Below are 27,525 nucleotides of genomic sequence, written 5' to 3'. Positions count from 1 at the left end.
TGCTTTAGACACCAATACAATGCATGCTCATTTTTTCTCCACACCAAATGGATATAATAAAAGCGTGATATAAAATCAAGAAGAAGCAAAGTAAGTAATTCAATTTCCTGACGAAAAAGGATGTTGCACATTTTAAAAACGGACACTGACTGCAAATATTGCAAACCCAGCATATCTTCTGCTGAGTAGCGCGAGGGACAAAAGGCCAGAATGACAACATTTCCTCGCTTCCAAATGTCCTTCTGATGCTTTGATAGACACATGCAGGGACTAACAGCATAATACTCAACATTATTAGGGATTTATAGTATTTAAGCATCTAATAAATTGTAAATAGATTACTAAGCGACATGATTTTCTACCTAAACTGTTCCATAAAGCACTATACTTTTCAATATGCCATTTTCTAGTGGTGTCAATTTAGGTTACTAAGCATAATTTTCATAAGTAAAAACTAGGTACAGTATGTCCCAATACAACTGATATTGGAGCCTTGAGTATTGGCCCATACCAAAATAAATCTGATACAATATTAGCACAAATCACAGTACATACTTTTATTGTTTTGTAGTGTGGAATGTTAGAAAAGTCTTGATCAAGTGAAATTACTCAAACATAGAACAATGTTAGGTATGAAAAACACTAACCTTATGACAGATTTATGATTTCGTAGTGAAGTGTTGATTTGACGCGGACACGTTTGTTGCTGGTTACCATCTAATACGCATCTGCCTTTGTCTGTTTTTTTGTTAACATATGTTGTTCAATGAAGGACTTGTATTTTGTGTGTCTATCTTGTGTGCTATGGTGTGCTTAGCTGTTGTGTAGCTGCTAGTTCCTATAGCTTACCACGTTTACTTTTTGTAAAGGACTTCACTAAAACACAAGAAAATACCAAATGTGCGTTTATTGGAGGACATTTAGATGTGTAGCTTTGCACAAGTAAATGCACTACACGACTGCTTGAATCTGAGCTTTAATTGGAGATTTCACATGCAGGCCGATATCATCCGATACTATTATTTTATTGATACCAGACCATTATCTGATATCAATATCCAGTAGCTGATTTAAAATGGAACCATTTTGACCAATTGTGTCTTGTAGTTATGAGTCTTTTTTAACCTATGATTTATTTTTTCCTTATTTTGTATCTATCACAACCATATTACTATTATTATACTATTTACATTTTTTGCTTTATTTAAATGTTCTTTGGCTAATCCCAATGGGTGGGTGTTCAGTCATTGTTCAACTAAAAAAAGAAAAATTGCACTGAGTTACACTAAATTGTTTATGCTCAATGTTTTTTAAAATGATAAACCCATAGGGAGACGTCCCCATTGAGAGTGTGTTTGTGTGGTTTTTTTTTTTTTACTCTGTTGCAAGGTCTGAAGTTCCTGGTTTGCAAGTTGTAGCTTCTTCTGCTCATCCTCCAGGGTGAAGTTCTTCTTGCTGAGCTCCTCTTGCTGCAGGGTCTTAGCCTTGGACTGCTTCTGCAGCTTCAACACCTCGTTCATTAGAAACTGGGTCAGACCTTCGTGACCCTCCTCCACTGCATAGAAGCACACGAGAGAAAAGGCATGTATTTGATGTTTTCAACAACTGCAGGTAACTCCGAAAAAGAGGTTGTCAGATTTAGGGTAGATTTTTTTTAATAGCATTGAAACAACTCGTGATTTTATTAAATGTTTTTATCAATGTTTTAAGTGTTTCTTGTAACCTCAAAAAGCAAAACAAAAATTGGATTGATGTTTTACTCTTTTTATACCGCACAGACTTAAAAGTAGACACCTGATGGCCGTTAAAGCACATACTCATAGCTCATTGTCCTTAGGGCCGAGAATCTTTGAGCAGGACACGGTTCGATTCGATTCTTGGGTGTAATAATTAGATTTCAGAATCGATTCTGGATTCAAAACGATTCTGGATTCAAAATCAGTACTTTTTTTAATAACATTGGGTGCCAGTTCTATGATAAACTACAGTACAGGCCAAAAGTTTGGACACACCTTCTCATTCAATGAGTATTCTTTATTTCCATGACTACTTACATTGTAGATTGTCACTGAATACATTGAAACTATGAATGAACACATGTGGAGTTATGTACTTAACAAAAAAAGGTGAAATAACTGAAAACCGGTTTTATATTCCAGTTTCTTCGAAATAGCCACCCTTTGCTCTAATTAATGCTTTGCACACTCTTGGCATTCTTTTGATGAGCTTCAAGAGGTAGTCACCTGAAATGGTTTTCACTTCACAGGTGTGCTTGAAGCTCATCGAGAGAATGCCAAGAGTGTGCAAAGCAATAATCAGAGCAGAGTGTGGCTATTTTGAAGAAACTACACTATAAAACATGTTTTCAGTTATTTCACCTTTTTTTGTCAAGTACATAACTCCACATGTGTTCATTCATAGTTGTGATGCCTTCAGTGACAATCTACAATGTAAATAGTCATGAAAATAAAGAAAACGCATTGAATGAGAAGGTGTGTCCAAACTTTTGGCCTGTACTGTACATTACTACGCAACATAGATTAACAGCTCTGCTAATTGTAATATTATTTAAAAGAAAACTGTTTTTGTTTAATAATACTCCACCCAAACATTTAATAGAGTCAAATACAAATTAGGCAACAACAAAGTATCACACACTTCTCTTTTCTGAAGTAGAACTGTACAGCAGATATGGGCATCTACATCAACAATATGATTTGCATGAGTGGCTGGACAAGAGTGACAAAAAAAATAAAAATAAAATAAAAAATATTTTAGATTTTTTTAATCAATTAAGAATCGTTAAAAATAAGAACAGCAATTAATTTGAAAATCTGTTTCTTTGACACCCATCATTGTCACATTATTGTAATAATAGTAATACATAATTATAATTACAAATATAAACACCACCAAAGGCTTCCCTATTGTCACCCACAAGTTGCAGACATTGTAAGTTTTACGCATGAAATGTATTTGTCCATCCTAAACAGTTATTTGTGTTGCAACACATTTGTGAACTACTGAGAGTGATCAACAGCGGTGATTGTTGTCGGTAAATGAGAGACAGTGAGAGGTTATCCTCACACTTCAACATCCCTAACATGTAAATACTGCCTCTTTGCCAGGTCAGCACTGCAAATGAAAATATGTTTTTGATAGTCTTACCTTAGATAAATACATGTATGAACACATGTAAAATAGGAAGTGAGGACATTGATGTGTTGCAATTTTTTTTAGATACTTCACTAAACATAACCCATAAGGCTTAGCGCCGCAGACAGGAACTGGAAGTAGGTCTGAGCTATGCGGGATGATGACTATAACAGTTTGTCATATGAGCAATAAAGAGTTGGTATATGGTTACATGTTGCTGTCCCTGCTTCTTCTACACAAGAAACAAACACAAGTTCTGATGGAACAGTTGACATGCGCGTTTGAGAAACTAATTTGAAACGGGAAAATGAGGTTGATTGATAACAGTGAACCAAGTTTACAGACATAATTTGCGGATATTAGTAGAATTTGCGTGAATGGGCAGCATCGCAAATTCCTGGAGGAACTGAGTACAAGGGAAGTCAATACTCTGTCAGAAAAGTGTCATCTACATATTTACTTCCAAAACAAGGTAGAAAATAAGTACCGGTAAGCCATTTTTATGCTTCACACTAAAGCCACAGGTGTCAAACTCAAGGCCCGTGATGATATCAGTAGAACAAACTGCATTTAGTTTAGATAATAATGAGTCATGTATTGGAATATGGGATCTATTATTTAAATTTGTTTCAACTAATAAATGAACCAAAATATGACTTATTATATCTTTGTGGAAAATGTTGGACGCGGTGTGTTGTCAGGCTTATGGGATGTGATGCAAAAGTAAGCCACTGTGACACACTATTGTTCATTTCTAATTTATTTTTTATTTTTATTTTTTATTAAAGTTTTTAATGATGATATCAATGAGGGTTTTTTAAATCACTGCTATCTTGAAATTGTTACTAATATTGATGCTGTTGTCGTTAATGTTCATTTTTGTTTCACTTCATTTGGATTTGTGTGTCCTCAATTGCTCTGTTTATTGTTGTTCTTAATGTTGCTGGGACGGGTTTGGTTTTGGAATTGGATTGCATTGTTGTGGTGTTGTTGTGTATTGTTTTGTTGATTGATCATTAAAAAAAAATAAAAAATAGGCCCGTGGGCCAAATTTGGCCCGCCACATTATTTTATGTGGCCCGCGAAAGCCTGGAAATAATATGCGTTAATAACATTGTTACTCCCTCCGAGGTCGTAATCAAGGCTCAAGTCGTTCGTTTTGCTCACAGACCACCACGTCTTCTTCACGTTACCAACGATGCCAAAATATAATGCCGTCAAAATTGATAAAATAAGCAAACAGAACTTACAATTAGTCTGACATCCAATAAAAGAAAACACATTGATTTCCCATACATATGAGAAATAATCATACCTCATTGGCCTCATAAACGCCAAGAGAATAAAGTTTATTTTCGATCCGAGACTCCATTAACTTCTTCTTCATCAAACACTTGTTGTCTCATGCTGCTTCCCTAATTCCGTCACATATTAATTAGGGCTGCGAATCTTTGGGTGTCCCACGATTCGATTCAATATCGATTTTTGGGGTCACGATTCGATTCAAAATCGAATTTTTCGATTAAACGCGATTCTCGATTCAAAAACGATATTTTTCCGATTCAAAACGATTCTCTATTCATTCAATACATAGGATTTCAGCAGAATCTACCCCAGTCTGCTGACATGCAAGCAGAGTAGTAGATTTTCGTAAAAAGCTTTTATAATTGTAAAGGACAATGTTTTATCAACTGATTGCAATAATGTAAATTTGTTTTAACTATTAAATGAACCGATAATATGACTTATTATATCTTTGTGAAAATATTGGACACAGTGTGTTGTAAGCCACTGTGACACTATTGTTCTTTTTTTTTCTTTTTTTTATAAATGTCTAATGATAATGTCAATGAGGGATTTTTAATCACTGCTATGTTGAAATTGTAACTAATATTGATACTGTTGTTGATAGTATTCATTTTTGTTTCACTACTTTTGGTTTGTTTTGTGTCGTGTTTGTGTCTCCTCTCAATTGCTCTGTTTATTGCAGTTCTGAGTGTTGCTGGGTCGGGTTTGGTTTTGGAATTGGATTGCATTGTTATGGTATTGCTGTTTATTGTTTTGTTGGATTGATTAATTAAAAATAATAATAATAAAAAAAAATAAAAAAATAAAAAAATGGGAATTAAAATAAATAAATAAATAAATAAAACATTTTATTTTTTTTAAATGAGAATCCATTCTGAATCGCACAACGTGAGAATCGCAATTCGAATTCGAATCGATTTTTTCCCACACCCCTAATATAAATTGTCCCCCCCAACAACGTGACCAAACCGGAACAAAAAATATACTCCCCTCTCAATTTACATGGGTTTTGTAACAAAAATAAAGTTGCTTCTGTCAGCAGCTACAAAAACGCTTACGGTAACCTTTTCTTACTAAATATATTTGATCTTTCCCTTTTGACATTAAAAATCATGTACTGCATGCAATCGCATATCTTTTAAAATTCCATATTATCAAAATCCAAATGTTATATTATCATGTATTACAAAAAAAATTTTTGTTAAAATACAGATAAATACTGTACTTAAATATCTGCTTGACTTATGATTTCAAAACAAATTATCAATCAAATTGTGGACTGTAAAATTGACAATAGATTTTACGGTTAAATTCCGCTGACTGAGTTTTTTACCGTAAAATCAACTTTGGTACTGTTTTTTTCCATATACAGTAAGACACTGTTACTTAGATTTTGCCGCTAAAAACAGCGGTATTGTTTTTTCATTCCATTCCATTTATTTAATTTTTTTATATGCTGTAAAAAAAACTCACTGCTTTTACTGTAAAATTTTGGTGACTGACCTGCCAGTTTTTAAAGTAAAATTTAAATATTTTTTTTCAGCTTATGTAAAACTATTTATTGTTGCTGTATTATACATAATCATGTATATTCATATATTACTCACTGCTAAACGCCACCCTCTGAGAGCAACCATAACTGCGATGTGGCCCTCAATGAAAACAAGTTTGACAGCCCTGACTTAGGCTATGTCTGCTTAAGTGAAAGTGAAAGTTTCATTTGGCCTCAGATGAACCGCATGTGCAGAGACGCCTTAACTTAAGGGAGGGGGGCCCAGGGGCTGAGGGGGTTTTGCCCCTCCTCCCCAAAAAAACCCTAAATACCACACCCTAATCCCCCACCCCGCTCTGAAAATACAATTTGTAAAAAAAAATAAAAATGTAAAAATAGTTTAACTCAACGGAACGGCAGCAATGCAAAAAATAATTTTGGTTATGAATACATCTGCTCTGCGACGGCCTCGTGCACATCTGTGCAGAGGTCTGGTAGATGGCCTGTGCTTTTAGCTCAGTAGTTAGGACGCTCGCCTCTCACACCGGTGACCTGGGTTCCCGCCCCGCTCAGAGCAGTATGAAAAAACTATGTAGCCAAGAGTGAGAGAGTACACAGTTGCTACACGAAACATAAATGTCTGTGATTGACAGCTATGAACAACAATCATTGCAATCAGGGGCCCCTGATAGGGTGGGGGCCCGGGTAAGCCCGTGCATTAAAGCGGTTGTGCGCATGAGAAGGAACTGTGTGTGTGTGTGTGTGTGTGTGTGTGTGTGTGTGTGTGTGTGTGTCTCACCAACGATGGTGGAGAAGCGACGCGTTGGATTCTTCCCCGTGACCTTTTTGTAGAGTTCCGGATAGTAAAACTCCAAGCTCTCCAGAAGCACCACACATCCTCGCTCCCCCTGCGAGTGGAGGATGTCAAGAAGCCGACCTGATTGGAGATATATGATCGTTATCAAATTTCACAACATCCCCACGTCATTCCCTAATCGTGTTAGAACGTGTATAAGGTACAACAAAAAATCAAAAGGAAAACACATAAGAAACACAGAGAAAATAAAAGGATGTTTTCTGACAACATACTTGTGCGGTTAGCTTTGGAGATCAGCAGCGGGGAGTTGAGGATCTCGTCCTCATCCTGCTCATCCAGCACTTTGCACTGGCGGAGGTAAGGCGTGAGCTTGGCCGGAGTGATGATGCGACAAATTTCATAGCGTTTGCATTCCACGCTCTCCCACAGCGCCTCGACGTCATCGTGTATCTCGGGTGCGCCGTTTTCCATCTCACGCACCCTGAAAAGTGGTGGGAACACTAAGTCAGGTTGACGTTCATCCCGAGTACATTTGTCAATGAATGGATTCTGGTACAAGAAAAAATGAATGATGGATAAAAAACAGGGAAGAGTATATATTACAGACTGACTCAAGGAAGATGATGGTTGTGATGAATGGACACTTCACACCAAGCCTATCCCAGCAGGCACAAGTCATTGAAACAACGTTGAGAATTTGTTTAATTAGGTCCTGACGTTGAGTCACTCAAACAAAACATTGAAACAACATGCTTTTTGACGACATTTAGTCAATGTATTCTGACGTTGATTTGACCATTGAATTTTGGTCATTTCCCAACCAATATTCTAGAACACAAATACAATGTTGAAACAACATGCTTTTTGACAACGTTTATTTAATGTCAGGTTGTGACGTTGATTTGACCAATAAAATTTGGTCATTTCCCAATCAATATTCTACAACACAAAAACAACGTTGAAACAACATCCTTTTTGACAACGTTTATTTAATGTCAGGTTGTGACGTTGATTTGACCATTGAAATTTGGTCATTTTTCAACCAACAATGTAGATCCAATGTTAGATACCAAAGTTGTCACAATTAACAAATACAACTATTTTGCAACGCTGTTTTAAAGTCACTTTTAAAGGACAAGTATCTATAATCAATGTTTATTCAATGTCAGGTTGAGATGTTGATTTGACCAATCAAATTTTGGTAATTTCCAACCAATATTCTACAACACAAATACAACGTTGAAACAACATGCGTTTTGACGACATTTATTCAATGTCAGGTTGTGATGTTGATTTGCCCTTTGACATCTGGTCATTTCCCAACGAACAACATGGATCCAACGTTGGTTATTAACGTTGTCTCAATTTACAAATACAACTATTTTGCAACGTTGTTTCAAAGTCAGTTTTAAAGAGACACAAATGTATAACTTAGACTTAGACTTAGACAAACTTTAATGATCCACAAGGGAAATTGTTCCCCACAGTAGCTCAGTTACAAATGATGGAAAGGACAAGGATGGAAAGGATAATGCAAACAAGGGCACAAAGAGGGCGAAAACAAAAGGTATAAAGTAGACTAAAAAAGTACCATAGTAGCAATATAAAATACAACATATATGTAATATTTACATAGTATATATACAGTATATAATATATACTGATATATTGTATTATTATATTTTTATATAATATATACAATATATAACAAATCCCAATTACCATGTACAATATTACAGTATATGTGTCAGGTTTGTCACTGACAGTTTAGTTATGTTTTGAGTTTTTCCTCTGTTTGTCTTTATTTCCTGTCGGCGCTCTTATTTTGGTTATTTTCTACTTGTCTCCCTGAGTGCTGTGTCCCCTCAGCTGTGGCTGATTGGCACCTGGCCACACCGGGTGTCAATCAGCCAGCTGCTATTTAAACCTGCCTTCTCCTCCAGTCACTGCTGGATTATTGTCATTCCTACTTGTCGATGCCAGTGTAGCTGTAAGCGGTAGCGGTAAGCTATTTATTGTAGATGTTTGTAGCTTGCTGTCTTTTTGTTCCTTGTCTTCCAGTTCCTGTTTTCCTGGCATCCTGTTTCCTGTTCCTAGATCCTGGTTTGTGTTTTTTCCTTTATTTTATGAACATTAAATCATGTTTTCCCGCACAATGCCTTCCACCTTCTCTGCATCTTGGGGTTCGTCACCTACAAACTCTGACAATATGTAACAGCTAATAATCAACGTTGTATCAATGTCTGCTGGGATGCTGCCCATGAACGACATCAGACACACAAGTTTGGTTCAAAACTTGATCTTTGACCAGCAATTTTGCATTAGATCAGGGATTCTTAAACTGTGGTACATGTACTACTAGTGGTACATGGGCTCTATCTAGTGGTACTTTAACTTTTGTTGTGCAATCAATTTTATTTGACTCATTATTTCAGCACAGGGTTTTATTTTCCTACATTCAAACACAGTGTTACTGTTCAAACTGTGTGTTATGTTACAGGGGCCAAAAATATTCAATATACTTGTTTTTATCAAATATATGCCTTGTATTTAATGAATACATAGGCCTACTACGCTACTGCATTTCCAATGTTGGTCATGATGGTGGTACTTTGAGAGCCAAGTGTTTTCTGAGGTTGTACTTGGTGAAAAAAGTTTGAGAACCACTGTATTAGATTAGCAGTGATTTTTAAAACTGTGGTACGTGTACCGCAAGCGGTACGCGGACTCCATCTAGTGGTACGCCAGAGAACCTCTTGATTTAAGTAGTGTTTTATTTTTCTATATGTGTTACTGTTCAAACTGTGTGTAATTTTACAGTGGCCCAAAATATTAGATACACTTGCCTTTGCCTTATTTTTGTAAATACTTAGGCCTACTACTATGCTACTGTATTCTAATGTTGATCATTATCATACTTACGTGTCCAGAACGACAAAAAAGACAAAAAAGTGCGAGAACTAACGGACAGAGACATGGCCATAACTACCATTGAGGACACCGAGGTCATGGGGGGGTGCTTTGTGCAAAGAAGCACATTAAAATGTAAATTATTGGATGACAAGGCGCTTCATATAAAATTTTACCCCAAGCGTACTCCTAGCCACATCTTGCTCTGTCAATGATAAGAACATGGTGACAAATTTCAAAGTAGAACTTCTGGTAGCTCTCTTGGCGCCTGTTAGTAATACCCAGTTGCCAAGCACAAAGTCGTGGTTAGATCCCCGCTCAAAGTTGAAAATATAGAAAGGTTTATCATTTGTGTTTTAATTATGTTAAAAAAAAATGTAATATGCTAAACTTCAGCATATAAATAAAATAGAGGACTGTTACAAAATCATGCTGATTGTCAAAGATGTTGTATAATATACAGTGACGTGCAGTCAGGGGAGGCAGGTGAGGCGGGGCCTCACGTGCCATCATGTAAAGAAAAAAAATGTCAAAAGAAAAAAAAATTATTAAATTGTTATATGTATCCAGTGATATACTATAAAGTTATTTTCCATTTAACTTCACCAATTTTAGATTTGTATTCAAAATCGCTGAATTTTCACATTTGCCGTTCAAATACTGAGAAGAGTCTTGCGGTGATCAGCAGCCAGTTGGGGCACGTCACTGAGTTGAGCCTCAACATGGATTGCGCAATGACTCGGCTAACTGCTGGACTGCTGTGCAGTGAGACCGTATTGCTATATGAATTATATTATACATTTCCATAGTTTAGTTAGCTGAGGTATATAATGTACAGTGTATTTTGTCAACAACTGTATGTCCATCCATCCATCCATCCATCCAACAACTGTATGTGTGTAACGTATTTCTTGTCCTGAGCAATCATAAAACGGCTGCGAAGACGCACTGTGTGAGGCTCGCAGTAATCCCGCCTCCTGGTGGTAGAGGGCGCTAGTGATCCCCGAGATCATTCTTGCGACTACTCGGCTGCAGAAGAAGTGGCAACAAGCAGCAACAATTAGCAGCGATCGTTTATTTTTTCCTCTTGCCTGGACTTTTAACATGGAGGATTACATATCTAAAATAAAACAGTTTTCTAAACTGGACTTTCAATCGAAGCAGGAGGTAATTCTTAAAGGGAGATCTCCATCGAGACAGAGAGACTTTTAAAACTGAAGAAAGATAAGGAAGACTTCTATAAACAAGTTACCGATGCTTTTGTTCAAAAGGAGCAGCGCATGGACTTCATTTATAAGTAAAGGTAAGACCACAATAACGTTTTTTTTTTATTAAATGTGCTTTTTTGTGTGCTACAGTTTGTTTGTGTAAAGTTAAAGTTAAGTTAAAGTACCAATGATTGTCACACACACACTAGGTGTGGTGAAATTTGTCCTCTGCATTTGACCCATCCCCTTGATCACCCCCTGGGAGGGTGAGGGGAGCAGTGGGCAGCAGCGGCGCTGCGCGCGGGAATCATTTTTGGTGATTTAACCCCCAATTCCAACCCTTGATGCTGAGTGCCAAGGAGGGAAGAATGCTGGTATGAGCTTTTAAACATAACCCGTTAACTGCTGCCAATCAAATGGTGAATAAGATACTCTTTAGGGTTCATATGTTTGTAAATCTGACTGTGATGAAGTCAGTGCCTCACCAGCCATGAACCTCACCGCACGTCACTGATAATATAACACCCGATAGTTCAACCTCAATGAAAGCTTTTGTTATTTTGGAAATTCATTGAGTTGCTCAAGGTAATATCATTTATACAGTGCTGGGATACCCATGATTTTAGCCTTTTCAAGCTCCTCTTGGACCACCAAGTTTTACCTGTGTGAATTTGGCCCCTCGCAAAACTCCTTTTGAAATGGTCCAATTAGTTTGTGCTGCGTTTGTGCAGTTGAAATGGTCATTTGTGCTGCTTTTGTTTCCGAGTTATTAAAGATTCTTTCATAGGTCAATCAATGGTCACCCAACCCCCCGGTCCTCAGGTCTAATACCTGACCTCGGTATTTGTCAAATCCTAGTTACGGCCCTGGACAGTGAGGGGGAACTGGAGTAGTATACTCAGATGAGCAACGACATCATGACATGATCTCAACTCCATAAAGCAGTGCATGTAGTCGAAAGGAGTGGAACTTAAAATTAACAACATCAAATCTTGTCATCCACTCAGCAGAACAAAAGAAGGATACACACCATCGATAATAATCAGGTCCGTAAACAGGAAACATAAGTCTGCATTACTAAAACAAGGAAGGAAGCAAATAGGAACAGATGTTTGTATAAATTAACACCTAAAAACCAGGCAAAAAAACAGGTAAAATACAACAAACATGGTCCACAAACTATAAAAAATGTATCAAACTAAATGGAGGCTAAAGTAATTGTCGAAGAGCTGGATCAATGGACAAACACTTGTATGGATACACAAGCAGCACTAAATCACACATCGAAATAAAAGCCTTTTGCAAAAGACACAATAAAAATACAGAAGTGGAAAACGACATAGATCCAGACATAAACGTATTCTCCCTCAGCAAGAACTGCTTGTATTATACACACGAACAATACATAGCCAACATTAAATCCAATGAGAAATTGTCAATTAGCATCTTAATTGCAGAAGTTTGTATACAAATGACAATAGTATGAAGCTTTTCTTGCAGTAATTGCAATATCAGAAACATTAATGGATGATAGTGTGTGAATGTGAGTGTGAATGTTGTCTGTCTATCTGTGTTGGCCCTGTGATGAGGTGGCGACTTGTCCAGGGTGTACCCCACCTACCGCCCGAATGCAGCTGAGATAGGCTCCAGCATCCCCGCGACCCCAAAAGGGACAAGCGGTAGAAAATGGATGGATGCAAGAAAGAAACAGATTTCAATCTGGAAGGATATGAACTAAATTACATTAATAGAACTAACAAAGTGGAGGTGGAGTGGCAGTGTCCGTGATGAAGGACTTGCATTGCAGGGTACATGTAATTTGCTACTGACAATGTCTTATAATGTATAACTATTGAAATATGCTATAGCAAATACAATAATGTATTTATCACCTGTATATATAGGTCACCTAAGTCAAGTGTTGAGGTGTTTGAGGACTGGATTAAGACAACCTTTACTGAAATCAGTCCAAAAATGATTTTCTTATGTGAAGACTTTAACATCGACCTTTTCAACCTAAATAAGCAAAAGACCATTGATGACTTTATAAATACAATGTACAGTATGAATCTGTGTCCAAAAAGTACAATTACAAAGCCTAGCAGAGTCACAAGACACAGTGCCACACCCATTGATGTTATTTTGAATGATTTTGATAACAATACAAGCAGTCTGCTCATAACCGACATCCGTGATCATCTGCCACTTTCTGCTGTCTATGACGTATACTACAGGAGGAGAGACATTAATGACAAAAAGACATTTCAAAGACTGCGCACAGAGAAAAACATGATTGCACTTAAGAATGAACTAGGAGAACGAGGTTGGGACATTGTGTACAGTGATGTAGATGGAGTATTTGGTACATTTCTCAAAACCTTCCAGATTATTTATGACGAACATGGAAATGTCCATGGAAACAGCTTAGTAAGAAACAAGAAGAACATTCAACCATGGATGACAAAGGGATTGAAAATGCTTGTATCAGAAAATATACACATTGTATAGAATATTTATAACACAGAGATCTATAGAGGCAGAAAATAAATACACCAAATATAAGAATAAGCTCAATAGCATACTACAAACATGTAAGAAACAACATTACAGTCAATTATTAGCAGTGTTGGGTTAGTTACTGAAAACCAGTAACTAGTTACAGTGACTAGTTACTTTATTTCAAAAGTAACTCAGTTACTAACTCAGTTACTTACACCAAAAAGTAATGCGTTACTGTGAAAAGTAACTATTTAGTTACTTCTTTTTTTCTTCTTTTTTTTTTAAAGCTCCCATTAATGCCCTTTTTGCCTTCATTTCAGTACTGTTATTGCACTGGAGAATAATACAATCTGTTGATCAACTTGACATACATTTTTATTTTCCTTTTAACATAATTAATGAAAAACAGTGCAACATAAAAAGGCATTCCTCCTTTCTTTAAACTTGGACCAATGACCATGAATAAAAAACAAGTTAAAGTGCAACATAAGAAGGCACATCATCTTCCTTGAAACATAAAGCCTGACATCTGGAGTGATGCTGCTGTCTTCCACACTTGGAGCCATGGATTGTAGAATACTTGTTTTCAGTGGCAGGATCATTGACACAGATGGTGAAGTTTCAGTGCTCAGTAGAGATGGAACACTTTTGAGGGGTTTAAGCACCCGGAGGACCTCACCTGCCACTCTCACATCATCATCAGACAGGGTGACATTTGTCTTCAGGGTGTTGTGGGTCAATGCAGAGTATATAGCTGCCTGCTGCTCCAACATATCATAAGTGGAGTTCCACCTCGTTGGGACATCATGTATGAGCAGGCAGCTTTAGCATTTCTTGCTTTGTCTTAAGCACATGAGCAGCTGTTGTGCTTGGGTGGAAGTAAGAAACCTTCCTGATCCTCCCAAAGAGGCGCTCCATCCTATTGACTGAGATTCCCTTCTGTGATGCCAAATTCACTACATGTGCAAAGCACCTATCTGTGGTCCCAGTCCTGCCTCATTCTCTGTAATTATTTGATTTTTGGCATTATCACGTGTGACTGGGATATCTTTATCTTCCATTCCTCCACTGCTTGTGTCAGTACCTGCGCAAGGTGACTCTCGTAGAGGGGACGTGTCTTCTCATCTCCCAGTCTGCTGTGATGAAGTGAGCGCTTATAGTTCCGCTGGACGTCCACCCGTCTGTCATGAGCGCAACAGATGATGCTCGGGATAGTTCATCCACAACTTTTTTCTTCTCCTGCTCATAAAGATCTGGCACAATCTTATTGCTGAAGTGGGTGCGCGACGGGATGTCGTAACGTGGTTCAAGCACGTTCAGCATGTGTTTAAAACCCTCGTTTTGCACAACCGAGTCTGCACTTATAAACACACCGATTCAATGGCGGGGGCGTTCAAGCTCCTCCGTTACTCCGCTCGCCATGACCACGCTGTGTGTGGACTGAACGTGCCAACAACTTTTTTTTTTGTTTCATATATCAAACCGCGGATCACGTGATCCGCGGTTTGATATATGAAACAAAAAAAACTTGTGTGCCTCATCCCCTCCCCACACCCACACACACACACACAAAGACCGCGCCTCTTTTCTTCTCTCCGGCTTGTGACAGAGGAAGATTCAGAAGAACGACACCGCAGCGCTTCTGTTTCTAGCCGATACTACATCAAAAGTAACGTAAAATAACGCAGTAACGCATCATGTAGTAACGGTAACTAAATTACTGAATAAAAAAAAAATAACGCGTTAGATTACTAGTTACCGCCGAAACTAACGGCGTTACAGTAACGCGTTACTTTGTAACGCGTTAGTCCCAACACTGATTATTAGTCAAGAACAAAAATAACATTAGAGCAACATGGAGCATTCAAATGGTGCAAAAAAAGATTACCCTCAATATTTTGTAGCTGGAATTATAAAAACAATGTAGTGGTAGTAGTAGTAGTAGTACAACAAAGTAGTTGAACACTTTGATGATTATTTCCTAAATATAGGAATAAAACTGTAACAAAAGATTCCAAACATGAAAGATGGGTCAGTTCAGGACTTGAATGATACAATGGAAAGAAATCCCAAATCAATGTTCCTCAGTGATGTAACAAAGGAGGAAATAATCAAAACTGTAAGGTAGTACAAATCCAAGACGTCAACTGACTATCCCGGAATAGATATGGAAATTATTTAAAAAAAAAAGTTGTAAAAGAAATCTCAGAACCTCTAATATGATCTATTGTTTCAAACAGGCACATTCCTTAACAAAATGAAAAGAGCAAAAGTGGTACCAATATATAAAACTGTAGACAAACATCAGTTTACAAACTACAAACCAGTTTCTTTACTTCCAGAATTTTCATTAATCATTGAAAGAATATTTAATAAAAGATTAGAGAAATGCATACACAAAAGTGGAACACTAGCAGAAAACCAATACGGATTTAGAGTTAACACTTCAACATTGATGGCATTAATTAAAATCACAGAGGAAATTACCAATGCATTAGATGGTAAACAATGCACAGCTGCAGTATTTATAGATCTAACAAAAGCATTTGATACAATTATTCATAATGTTATAATAATAAAATTACAGCGGTATGGCATCAGAGGGCTGGTCTTAAATTGGATAAGCAGCTACTTAACCAACAGGACGCAATACATGAAGCAAAAAAAATAAATATACCATGTGGAGTACCCCAGGGTTCAATACTGGGACAAAAATTGTTCAATCTTTATATTAACGACATCTGTAAAGTAACAAAAGACTTTAAGCTAGTGTTATTTGCAGAAGACACAGCAGCATTGTGTTCAGGATAGAACACCCAAAAGCTAATACAAATAGATTAAAAAGATGGTTTGATAAAAACAGACTATCCCTGAATATCTCAGTAAAACTAAAATAATGCAATTTGGTAACAGTAGAAGGGAAAGTCAAAGACAAATACAAATAGACGGAATAGACATCAGCGACCCGACCTCGGATAAGCGGAAGAAGATGGATGGATGGATGGATGGATGGATGGACAGTAACAGAAACCACATTTTTGTCTGTAATAATAGATGATAAAAATTAATTGGAAATCTCATATACAAATACACAACATAAAGTAGCAAAAAATATGCTAATTATGAATACAGCAAAATACTTTCTGGACCAAAAATCACTCCATGTCCTCTACAGCTTCCTAGTGTTACCATATCTGAGTTGTTGTGTAGAAATATGGGAATATAATTACAAAAGCGCACTACAAACGCTAATCATGTTACAAAAAAGGGCGGTTAAAATAATAAATAATGTTGGATATAGAAAACATTCAAATCCTTTTTTTATGGAATCTAAATTACTTAAATGTAATTATTTGGTGCAGCTGCATACAGCATAAAAATCATGTAAGAAGCAAACCATGACTTGTTACCCAAGAATGTACAACAATTCTTCTCAAGAAAAGAAGGAAAATATAACCTTAAAGGAATATCCAACTTAAAACATTTGTATACACGTACGACACTTAATACCTTCAGCATATCAGTATGTGGAATTAAATTATGGTAAACTAAGCAAAGAAGTCAAACAATGTACTAATACTGTATGACTCGGTTCAGGGAGTGTTTACTAAATACAAAGAAGGAAAATGTTGATTAATATCTTGAACCCTAATGGAAAACTGTATATAATTCATGTCATTAGAGAATCAGAACTGATTGAAGACTTAGAAAGAGAACTGCTGTATTTAGAATTCACTATAGAATGTAAATTGTGTTACGAGATGAGAACAGAAAGTGAAAACATGTGTTAGAAATTAATATGAAGTGGAAAAGGGGCATGATTAAATAAACCTTGCTTCCTCCTGCTCCTTTTCGGACATGTAAATGAGAATTTGCAAGTTATCTGATGTATCATATTGTAAATGTGTGCATGTTCCAAATAAATTGATAACATACCATTGTGGTACTTGAGAGCCAAGTGATTTCTGAGGTGATACTTGGTGAAAAAAGTTGGAGAACCACTGATACAGAGCACAGGTTCTTAACCTTTTTGACCTCGGGCCCCATATTTTCTGGTACAGAGGGGCAAGTCATTTTCTGGTACAGAGGGGCAAGTCAAATACAAACACTGAATTGGTCATCTTACTCTTGATTTTAATTGTGTTGGCAACACTAAAATGGCCCAAGTGTGCGAATTTGAGTGTGAATGTTGTTTATCTGTTGACTTATATCTGTCATTTATAAACTACAACGTCATAAATGTTAAGATTTAATCATTTTTGCTGTCAACGTTCAATATTAAAATGCTTAACGTTTTGTTCCTTCCAGTAGAGGCAAGCCTAGCATCAAACACTTCACTTTTCACGCAATGCAGATGTTACGTCTTAAAAAGCTCACATTTTTGTCAACATTTGGGAGCAGATGAAGTGATAGAAGAAAGGTATAAGAAATACATCTATCTGTACCAGAAATCGGACCAAGTTATGTTTAAGTTTCACTTTTGCGTCTCATACCACATAATTGTGGTGCGTTCATGGAACCTTGATTAAAGTTTAAAATAGAGGCATCACCGGTTTTTAAAGACAAGTCAAATCAAACGTTGCCATATTTCTAGGTATAATGATTGATGATAAATTGAACTGGAAATCTCACGTAAAAAATATACAACATAAAGTAGCAAGAAACACGTCAATAATGAATAAAGCAAAACATGTTCTAGACAAAAAATCACTTCATATTCTCTACTGCTCACTAGTGTTACCATATCTGAGTTATTGTGCAGAAATATGGGGAAATAATTACAAAAGTACACTTCATTCATTAACGGTGTTACAAAAAAGATCAGTTAGAATAATACATAATGTTGGATATAGAGAACACACAAATCCTTTATTTATTGAATCAAAGATTCTGAAATTCTACGACATAGTGAATTTGCAAACAGCGAAAATTATACACAAAGCAAACTATAATCTGCTACCCAAGAATATACAACAATTCTTCTCAAGAAAAGAGGAGAAATATAATCTTAGGGAGAAATGTAATTTAAAACATTTGTATGCACGTACAACACTTAAGACCTTCAGTATATCAGTATGTGGAATTAAATTATGGAATGGATTAAGCAAAGCAATCAAACAATGTACTAATATGATCCACTTCAAGAAACTCTTCAAACTTAAAGTGTTTACAAAGTACAAAGAAGAAGAACCATGATAAACATTCTGAATTTATTTAACTCATCCATTCTTTCATTCTTTCACTCACAAAATAATCTTACTTATCTCAACATATGAAATGTAACTTACTTCACCAATTATTATTTATTTACTTATTTTATTGTGATTACTTATGGAGTATATTGTGAATAAATTGAGAACAGGAAGTGAACAAAAGTTTTAGCAACTGTTATGTAAAAGAAAAGGGGTAGGATTAAATAAGCTCTGCTTCTTCCTACTCCTTTTCGAACATGTTGAAAAGAGAAACTGGAGATTGTGATGTATCATGTTGTATACTTGCATGTTCGAAATAAACTCAAACTCAAACTCAAACTCAAACCTTTCACGTCCGGCACTTGGCTGAGAAACAAGCAGTCAAGCTCTTGGCTGGGAACAAGCAGTCAAGCACTAAAAGTGGGCTCAATCGGATTGCTTCTTGGTAATGTTACAATTTTCCATGCTAAGAAAACAAGAAGAAGGCGCTAAACAATATAGTAAGGCTCCACTTTTCAAAATGTGTTAGCTGGATGCTAATTTACATTGGATTTGCCCTAGACATGCAAATGATTAGCATTAGCGATTTTGCATGGCGATTTCAACACCTTCAAATTCCATCCATCCATCCATCTTCTTCCGCTTATCCGAGGTCGGGTCGCGGGGGCAGCAGCCTAAGCAGGGAAGCCCAGACTTCCCTCTCCCCAGCCACTTCGTCCAGCTCCTCCCGGGGGATCCCGAGGCGTTCCCAGGCCAGCCGGGAGACATAGTCTTCCCAACGTGTCCTGGGTCTTCCTCGTGGCCTCCTACCGGTCGGACATGCCCTAAACACCTCCTTAGGGAGGCGCTCGGGTGGCATCCTGACCAGATGCCCGAACCACCTCATCTGGCTCCTCTCGATGCGGAGGAGCAGCGGCTTTACTTTGAGCTCCCCCCGGATGACAGAGCTTCTCACCCTATCTCTAAGGGAGAGCCCCGCCACCCGGCGGAGGAAACTCATTTCGGCCGCTTGTACCCGTGATCTTGTCCTTTCGGTCATAACCCAAAGCTCATGACCATAGGTGAGGATGGGAACGTAGATCGACCGGTAAATTGAGAGCTTTGCCTTCCGGCTCAGCTCCTTCTTCACCACAACGGATCGATACAGCGTCCGCATTACTGAAGACGCCGCACCGATCCGCCTGTCGATCTCACGATCCACTCTTCCCTCACTCGTGAACAAGACTCCGAGGTACTTGAACTCCTCCACTTGGGGCAAGATCTCCTCCCCAACCCGGAGATGGCACTCCACCCTTTTCCGGGCGAGAACCATGGACTCGGACTTGGAGGTGCTGATTCTCATCCCAGTCGCTTCACACTCGGCTGCGAACCGATCCAGTGAGAGCTGAAGATCCTGGCCAGATGAAGCCATCAGGACCAAATCATCTGCAAAAAGCAGAGACCTAATCCTGCAGCCACCAAACCGGATCCCCTCAACGCCTTGACTGCGCCTAGAAATTCTGTCCATAAAAGTTATGAACAGAATCGGTGACAAAGGGCAGCCTTGGCGGAGTCCAACCCTCACCGGAAACGTGTCCGACTTACTGCCGGCAATGCGAACCAAGCTCTGACACTGATCATACAGGGAGCGGACCGCCACAATCAGACAGTCCGAAACCCCATACTCTCTGAGCACTCCCCACAGGACTTCCCGAGGGACACGGTCGAATGCCTTCTCCAAGTCCACAAAGCACCAGTAGACTGGTTGGGCAAACTCCCATGCACCCTCAAGGACCCTGCCGAGAGTATAGAGCTGGTCCACAGTTCCACGACCAGGACGAAAACCACACTGTTCCTCCTGAATCCGAGGTTCGACTATCCGGCGTAGCCTCCTCTCCAGTACACCTGAATAGACCTTACCGGGAAGGCTGAGGAGTGTGATCCCACGATAGTTAGAACACACCCTCCGGTTCCCCTTTTTAAAGAGAGGAACCACCACCCCGGTCTGCCAATCCAGAGGCACTGCCCCCGATGTCCACGCGATGCTGCAGAGTCTTGTCAACCAAGACAGCCCTACAGCATCCAGAGCCTTAAGGAACTCCGGGCGGATCTCATCCACCCCCGGGGCCTTGCCACCGAGGAGCTTTTTAACTACCTCAGCAACCTCAGCCCCAGAAATAGGAGAGCCCACCACAGATTCCTCAGGCACTGCTTCCTCATAGGAAGACGTGTTGGTGGGATTGAGGAGGTCTTCGAAGTATTCCCTCCACCGATCCACAACTTCCGCAGTCGAGGTCAGCAGAACACCATCCGCACCATACACGGTGTTGGTAGTGCACTGCTTCCCCTTCCTGAGGCGGTGGATGGTGGTCCAGAATCGCTTCGAAGCCGTCCGGAAGTCGTTTTCCATGGCTTCCCCGAACTCCTCCCATGTCCGAGTTTTTGCCTCCGCGACCGCTGAAGCCGCACACCGCTTGGCCTGTCGGTACCTGTCCGCTGCCTCAGGAGTCCCATTAGCCAAAAGAACCCGATAGGACTCCTTCTTCAGCTTGACGGCATCCCTCACCGCCGGTGTCCACCAACGGGTTCTAGGATTACCGCCACGACAGGCACCAACTACCTTGCGGCCACAGCTCCAATCAGCCGCCTCGACAATAGAGGTGCGGAACATGGTCCACTCGGACTCAATGTCCAGCACCTCCCTCGTGACATGTTCAAAGTTCTTCCGGAGGTGGGAATTGAAACTCTCTCTGACAGGAGACTCTGCCAGACGTTCCCAGCAAACCCTCACAATGCGTTTGGGCCTGCCAGGTCTGTCCGGCATCCTCCCCCACCATCGCAGCCAACTCACCACCAGGTGGTGATCGGTAGAAAGCTCCGCCCCTCTCTTCACCCGAGTGTCCAAAACATGAGGCCGCAAATCCGATGACACAACTACAAAGTCGATCATAGAACTGCGGCCTAGGGTGTCCTGGTGCCAAGTGCACATATGGACACCCTTATGCTTGAACATGGTGTTCGTTATGGACAATCCGTGACGGGCACAAAAGTCCAATAACAAAACACCACTTGGGTTCAGATCCGGGCGGCCATTCTTCCCAATCACGCCTCTCCAGGTTTCACTGTCGTTGCCAATATGAGCGTTGAAGTCCCCCAGTAGAACGAGGGAATCACCCGTAGGAGCACTCTCAAGTACTCCCTCGAGTGAATCCAAAAAGGGTGGGTACTCTGAGCTGCTGTTTGGCGCGTAAGCGCAAACAACAGTCAGGACCCGTCCCCCCACCCGAAGGCGGAGGGAAGCTACCCTCTCGTCCACCGGGTTGAACTCCAACATGCAGGCTCTGAGCCGGTGGGCAACAAGAATTGCCACCCCAGCCCGTCGCCTCTCACTGCCGGCAACGCCAGAGTGGAAGAGAGTCCAGCCCCTCTCGAGAGAACTGGTTCCAGAGCCCTTGCTGTGCGTCGAGGTGAGTCCGACTATATCCAACCGGAACTTCTCTACCTCGCGCACTAGCTCAGGCTCCTTCCCCCCCAGCGAGGTGACGTTCCACGTCCCAAGAGCTAGCTTCTGTAGCCGAGGATCGGACCGCCAAGTGCCCTGCCTTCGGCTACCGCCCAGCTCACATTGCACCCGACCTCTATGGCCCCTGCTATGGGTGGTGAGCCCATTGGAGGGGGGACCCACGTTGCCTCTTCGGGCTGTGCCCGGCCGGGCCCCATGGGGACAGGCCCGGCCACCAGGCGCTCGCCATCGTGCCCCAACTCCGGGCCTGGCTCCGGAGGGGGGCCCCGGTGACCCGCGTCCGGGCGAGGGAAATCTGAGTCTCGGTTCTTGCATTTCCATAGAAGTCCTCGAGCTGCTCTTTGTCTGATCCCTCACCTAGGACCTGTTTGTCTTGGGAGACCCTACCAGGGGGCATGGAAGCCCCCGGACAACATAGCTCCTAGGATCATTGGGACACGCAAACTCCTCTACCACGTTAAGGTGGCAGCTCAGAGAGGAGCACCTTCAAATTTGGTAATGAAAACTACAACGAAGATCAAACAGCTGGTGTGTAATACATACAATACTAACAGTGCAAACACTTTGTAGGACTCAACAAAAGAAAAGACTGGGACATTCAACTTAATGGCAAAGACTATATTACCTGTTGAATGCAACAGACCGTAGTTTACACACTACTGCCATCTATAACATTTCGGAATTGCAGGACTTGCAAATGAAACAAAGAAGTGTAAGTAAACAAGATAACAACTGGACAGCACAACTCAGCACTAAATGTTAAAAATGTAGATTTTTTTCAAAGAATTACCATTAGTTAACATATTTGAACACACAAAAGTACCAAAAATTGGTAGCGCTGAGTATCATACCGATTTGATTCAAATGTGAAAGGTATCTAACCCTACTCTCAACTCATATCGGTGATCTTTGACTACCTTTTTCAGGAAGTCTTTAAAAATCAGCCGAGCACTCCTTTTTTTACATAGGAGATCTTTGACCATCATTTTCCCAGTATAGTGTTACCTCGCCATTTGACTTACCACGGCCTCAGTGCATTGCAGATTTGAAAGTATTAAGTGCATTAGGATTTTACCACCCATTATTAAATTAAGTGTATAAAGTTGTTTTAAGAGCATACAGGGCTATTCAACTGGCGATCCTGGGGAATGACACCATACCAGCCCCCGAGGTCAGTCCAAAACTTATGAGACAAACATTTTTGCAGAACATTCCTAAAAACATTTGCTTATGTTGTATAGAGCAGTGATTCTCAAACGTGGTACCACTAGTGGTATGTGGGCTACATCTACTGGTACGCCAAATAATTTAATTTGTTAAATATTTAAACATAGTGTTACTGTTTAAACTGTGTGTAATGTTACAGAGGCCAAATATATTAAATAGAATTGTTAAATAAAACCTCTGCCTTGTTTTTAATGAATATTTATCTTGGATCTTTGGGAAATGGAAGGGAGCCAAATCAGCTTCATCATCAGAGCCACCTACGATGTTCTTCCCACACCCAAGAACTTAAACCAATGGTTTGGAGAAGATCCTTCTTGTGCACTCTGTCAAACCCCTGCAACACTCAATCACATCCTCACCGGCTGCAAAATCTCTCAAGGCCGCTACACCTGGAGGCACAACCAGGTCTTAAGACAACTGGCGATCACCCTGGAGGAAAGGAGAAATAACAACAAGGCCCTCCCTCCCCCAATCCCTAGTCACTCAATCACCACTCAGTTTGTAAGAGCAGGACAACTCCCACCAAAATCATCTGCAAGAGTGAAGGCAACCCTTCTGGACTCTACCCGGGACTGGAAAATGCAGGTTGACTTGGACCACAAACTCATCTTCCCGCCTGAAATCATTACAACCAGCTTCAGGCCGGACCTGGTCTTGTGGTCAACCTCCCAGAAGACTGTGTTCATTGTTGAACTAACTGTACCATGGGAAGCAGCAGTTGGTGAAGCATATGAGCGTAAACATCTAAGGTATGCGGACATAGCAGCCGAGGCGGAGCAACGCGGCTGGCGTGACCGAGTGCTTCCAGTTGAAGTCGGGTGCAGAGGCTACGTTGCTACGTCCACAACCAAGCTCCTCAAAGGAATGGGATTGAGAGGTCAGGCCTTCCGGCGGGCTGTCAGATCGCTATCGGATGCTGCTGAACGAAGTAGCAGATGGATATGGTTCAAGAGAAAGGACCCAAACTGGGCTGCTAAATGACATCGAGGGGTAAAGGCAGAGGGGCGCACACCTGGGATGCCAGATGTCGCCGTTGAGCCCCCCGTAGGTGTCGTGGGCCTATCAACGAAACACCAATGAAGGAGGGTGCCCACCTGAAGACCCCAGTGAAGCTTTTGCCCCTAAACCCCAACACTAAGTCTGGCTGTCTTGTTTGCTCCATGCAACAAGTTACATGTGTATACCATTTGATTCCTGAACTAAGCTTCGCCATTTGTTTGCTTGTTTTCCATGCCAAGCTTTCCCGTTAGCTTTTCCATAGCTACCTGTGTTATCGGCACGCTCTCCTGTATTTTTGAATATTGCCTGATTTATGAAAAATAAATCATTGTCCTACCCGCACGCTGCCTCCGGAGTTCCGTCTGCATCTTGGGAAACGATACGCGCATTAACATGCTACCCCTCCGCAACAATGACTATATAACATGGATGTGCTCATTAGCTTTACACAGTCCTTCTTAAATAATGTGGGGGGGACACGGTGAAGTGTCAGGGAGGGCTGAAAGGCAAGGGATTTCCAGTATTTGTGTCTTTTTTCTTTCTTGAACGATACACACGCCTACAGCTAGGTGGCAGCACTGATCGAAAGGCTCAACCAGCAAATACATTGAAGTATACTGTACATACATAACTCTTCAGTTTATCGATAATGAGGATATGAACAAACAAATATTGTCAGGTTTTCATCGCATTTCAATATGGGGGGGGGGTGAAAAATATGTGTTCCCAAGGGGGTGCTTGACAAAAAAACATTGAGAAGCACTGGCTTACAGGGAAACTGCAATTTTATTGGAAGTTTGCCTATCATACACAATCCTCATGTAAGACAAGCACACATATATATATATTTTTTAATGCATTCTAACTCGCACATAAACGCTAGCAAAAGTCAGCTAACAATGGAGGCAGAGGTAGTCGCTCTATTCCATCTACAAAGTGCTCTAAAAAACATCCATTCATGTTTTATATACATGCTGTAAGTATATATGTAATGTAGTAACAGGCACATTCATAATAACATGAAATATTTACATGTTTTGCTCATTTTAAGCATACGGCAGCGTTTTAATTTCACATACGCATCACAACGTTCGCTTTTCCCTTCAAAAACAACAAATACTATTAATCATGTAAGACTTAATGAGAGATAAATACGACTACTTTGGGACGAATGAGAACCCTGAACATTATATTTTTAAGCCTGAATATACGGAGGATGAGATACAAGTTTTAGAAACAGAATTCGAGACAGATTAAGCTTCAGTGAAACACTAAGGCTACGTTCACACTGCAGGGTCGGATGTCCAATTCGTGGCCGTTCACCATACAAAAAAAAAGTGATTTCTAATGTGAATGCAATCTGACCCACATGCGTACATGACGTGATGACGTCACACGCACTGCAGTGTTTAAGGAAGTAAACATGGCTTCCACGCCAGTCAGTCTCAGTACTAGCGCATTTGTGGCAATTTCAAGGATTTGGTGCAATAAAACTCAACATTTTCCTAACTAAATTAGTAGAAGATTAAGAAGTAGTTTTAAGAAAGAACAGACCAAGTATTTTGGCTCTGACAATTTTACTGGATATTTTGCTTTGATGTCTGCTTAAAGAGTGTGTCTATGGGCGAGCAGTTGGAGACAGAAGGAGTAGTGGAGCTTACACAAGAGTTTCTAAAACATTTTATTTTCACCTGTTTTCTGCTCCGTTGTCAACTATTTATTTTTGTAACCGTCTATTTTGGCAAATAATTGTGACGCTTGTCGCTTTTTGATGATGTTCTGGCCGTCCTAGCGCGGGAGCGTTCACATTGAGGACGCATCGCATATATATCCGATTTATATCCACGAACGAAAGAGGCCTGGGTTCGATATGAAAAATTCCGAATTGCACTGTTCACATGGACATGAAAAAATCTGAAAAAGGTTGCGTATGGGCAAAAAATTCGGAACTGACCTGCAGTGTGAACAAGTGCTAAGTGCTAGATAAGATAATACAAACTATGAACATAATAAAACAATCACTTACTGTACAATGTCTGTTCTCACTATGATGCAGACTGATGGGATGTTTATATCTTTCAGTTTAAATAAAGAATTAATCATAATCCTCACACATGTAAAAAAAAAAAAAAAAAGGAGTTTTTGTCTTTCTCGCGAGTTGACCAACTTCTCAGTTTACGACCACAACCTTCCACTAGTGTTGTCCCGATACCAATATTTTGGTACCAAAATATATTTTAACAAAAAATCTTACGGTACATTAAACATATGTATCTTACTGCAAGTGTGTCCTTAAATTAAATAGTTAACATAAAAGACAACTTGTCTTTTAGTAATAAGTAAGCAAACAAAGGCTCCTAATTCGTCTGTGACCTAAGCAGTAACCTATTATGTCATTTATCATTCTATTATTTTGTCAACATTATTAAGGACAAGTGGTAGAAAATGTATTATTAAACTACTTGTTCATTTATTTATTTATTTATTTACTGTTAATATCTGCTTACTTTCTCTTTTAACATGTTCTATCTACACTTCTGTTAAAATGTAATAACCACTTATTCTTCTTCTGTTTGGATGCTTTACATTAGTTTTGGATGATACCAATAAATGTAGGTATGAATCCAATACCAAGTCGTTACAGGATCATACATTGGTCATATTCAAAGTCTTCATGTGTCCAGGTACATATTTTCTGAGTTTATAAACATAATATAAAAAAATAAAAAAAACTAAAAAAGATTTTGTGATGCTAAAAAATGTAAACTTTAAACTTTTTAGAAGCGGTATAGTACCAAATATGATTCATTAGTATCGCGGTATTATACTAATACCGGTATACCATACAACCCTACCTTCTACTATACTAGTGAGAGGCATGATTTAAAACTAAAAGTAGTTTGTCTGCGTTAGCGCTTATAATAATATCGCTAATACTTAGTCAATATTCAGGTCATGAGATGTAACTGGCGTATTGTTGGTGTTTTTTGTTTTTTACAGGGCTTTAGCACGCAATAGCGTGACTGCGTGGGTTCCCTCCGGGTACTCCGGCTTCCTCCCACTTCCAAAGACATGCACCTGGGGATAAGTTGATTGGCAACACTAAATTGGCCCTAGTGTGTGAATGTGAGTGTGAATGTTGTCTGTCTATCTGTGTTGGCCCTGCGATGAGGTGGCGACTTGTCCAGGGTGTACACCGCCTTCCGCCCGATTGT

The 27,525-nt window shown here is 39.8% G+C and overlaps 1 protein-coding gene across 3 annotated transcripts in view; it reads right to left on the bottom strand.

The window, feature by feature from the left end:
• The window catches only part of card11 (caspase recruitment domain family, member 11), a 112,004-nt gene that overhangs the window by 63,055 nt on the left and 21,424 nt on the right, over window positions 1-27,525 (bottom strand). For 2 of the 3 annotated variants that reach the window (XM_061973996.2, XM_061973998.2), the window contains exons 3-5: window positions 7,046-7,254; window positions 6,756-6,893; window positions 1,379-1,555 (exon numbers count right to left, since the gene is read on the bottom strand). In XM_061973996.2, coding sequence (XP_061829980.2) covers window positions 1,379-1,555; window positions 6,756-6,893; window positions 7,046-7,244 — 514 coding nt within the window. In that variant the 5' untranslated portion in view covers window positions 7,245-7,254. Of the gene's footprint in view, window positions 1-1,378; window positions 1,556-6,755; window positions 6,894-7,045; window positions 7,255-11,921; window positions 11,944-27,525 lie in introns of those variants that run through there. The other variant, XM_061973997.2, reaches the window with a different exon arrangement.

The sequence above is a fragment of the Nerophis lumbriciformis genome, linkage group LG22 (assembly GCF_033978685.3).
Source record: "Nerophis lumbriciformis linkage group LG22, RoL_Nlum_v2.1, whole genome shotgun sequence".
NCBI lineage: Eukaryota > Metazoa > Chordata > Actinopteri > Syngnathiformes > Syngnathidae > Nerophis > Nerophis lumbriciformis.
Note: the sequence above shows the minus strand (reverse complement) of the source record. Positions and strands in the feature narration are given on the sequence as shown.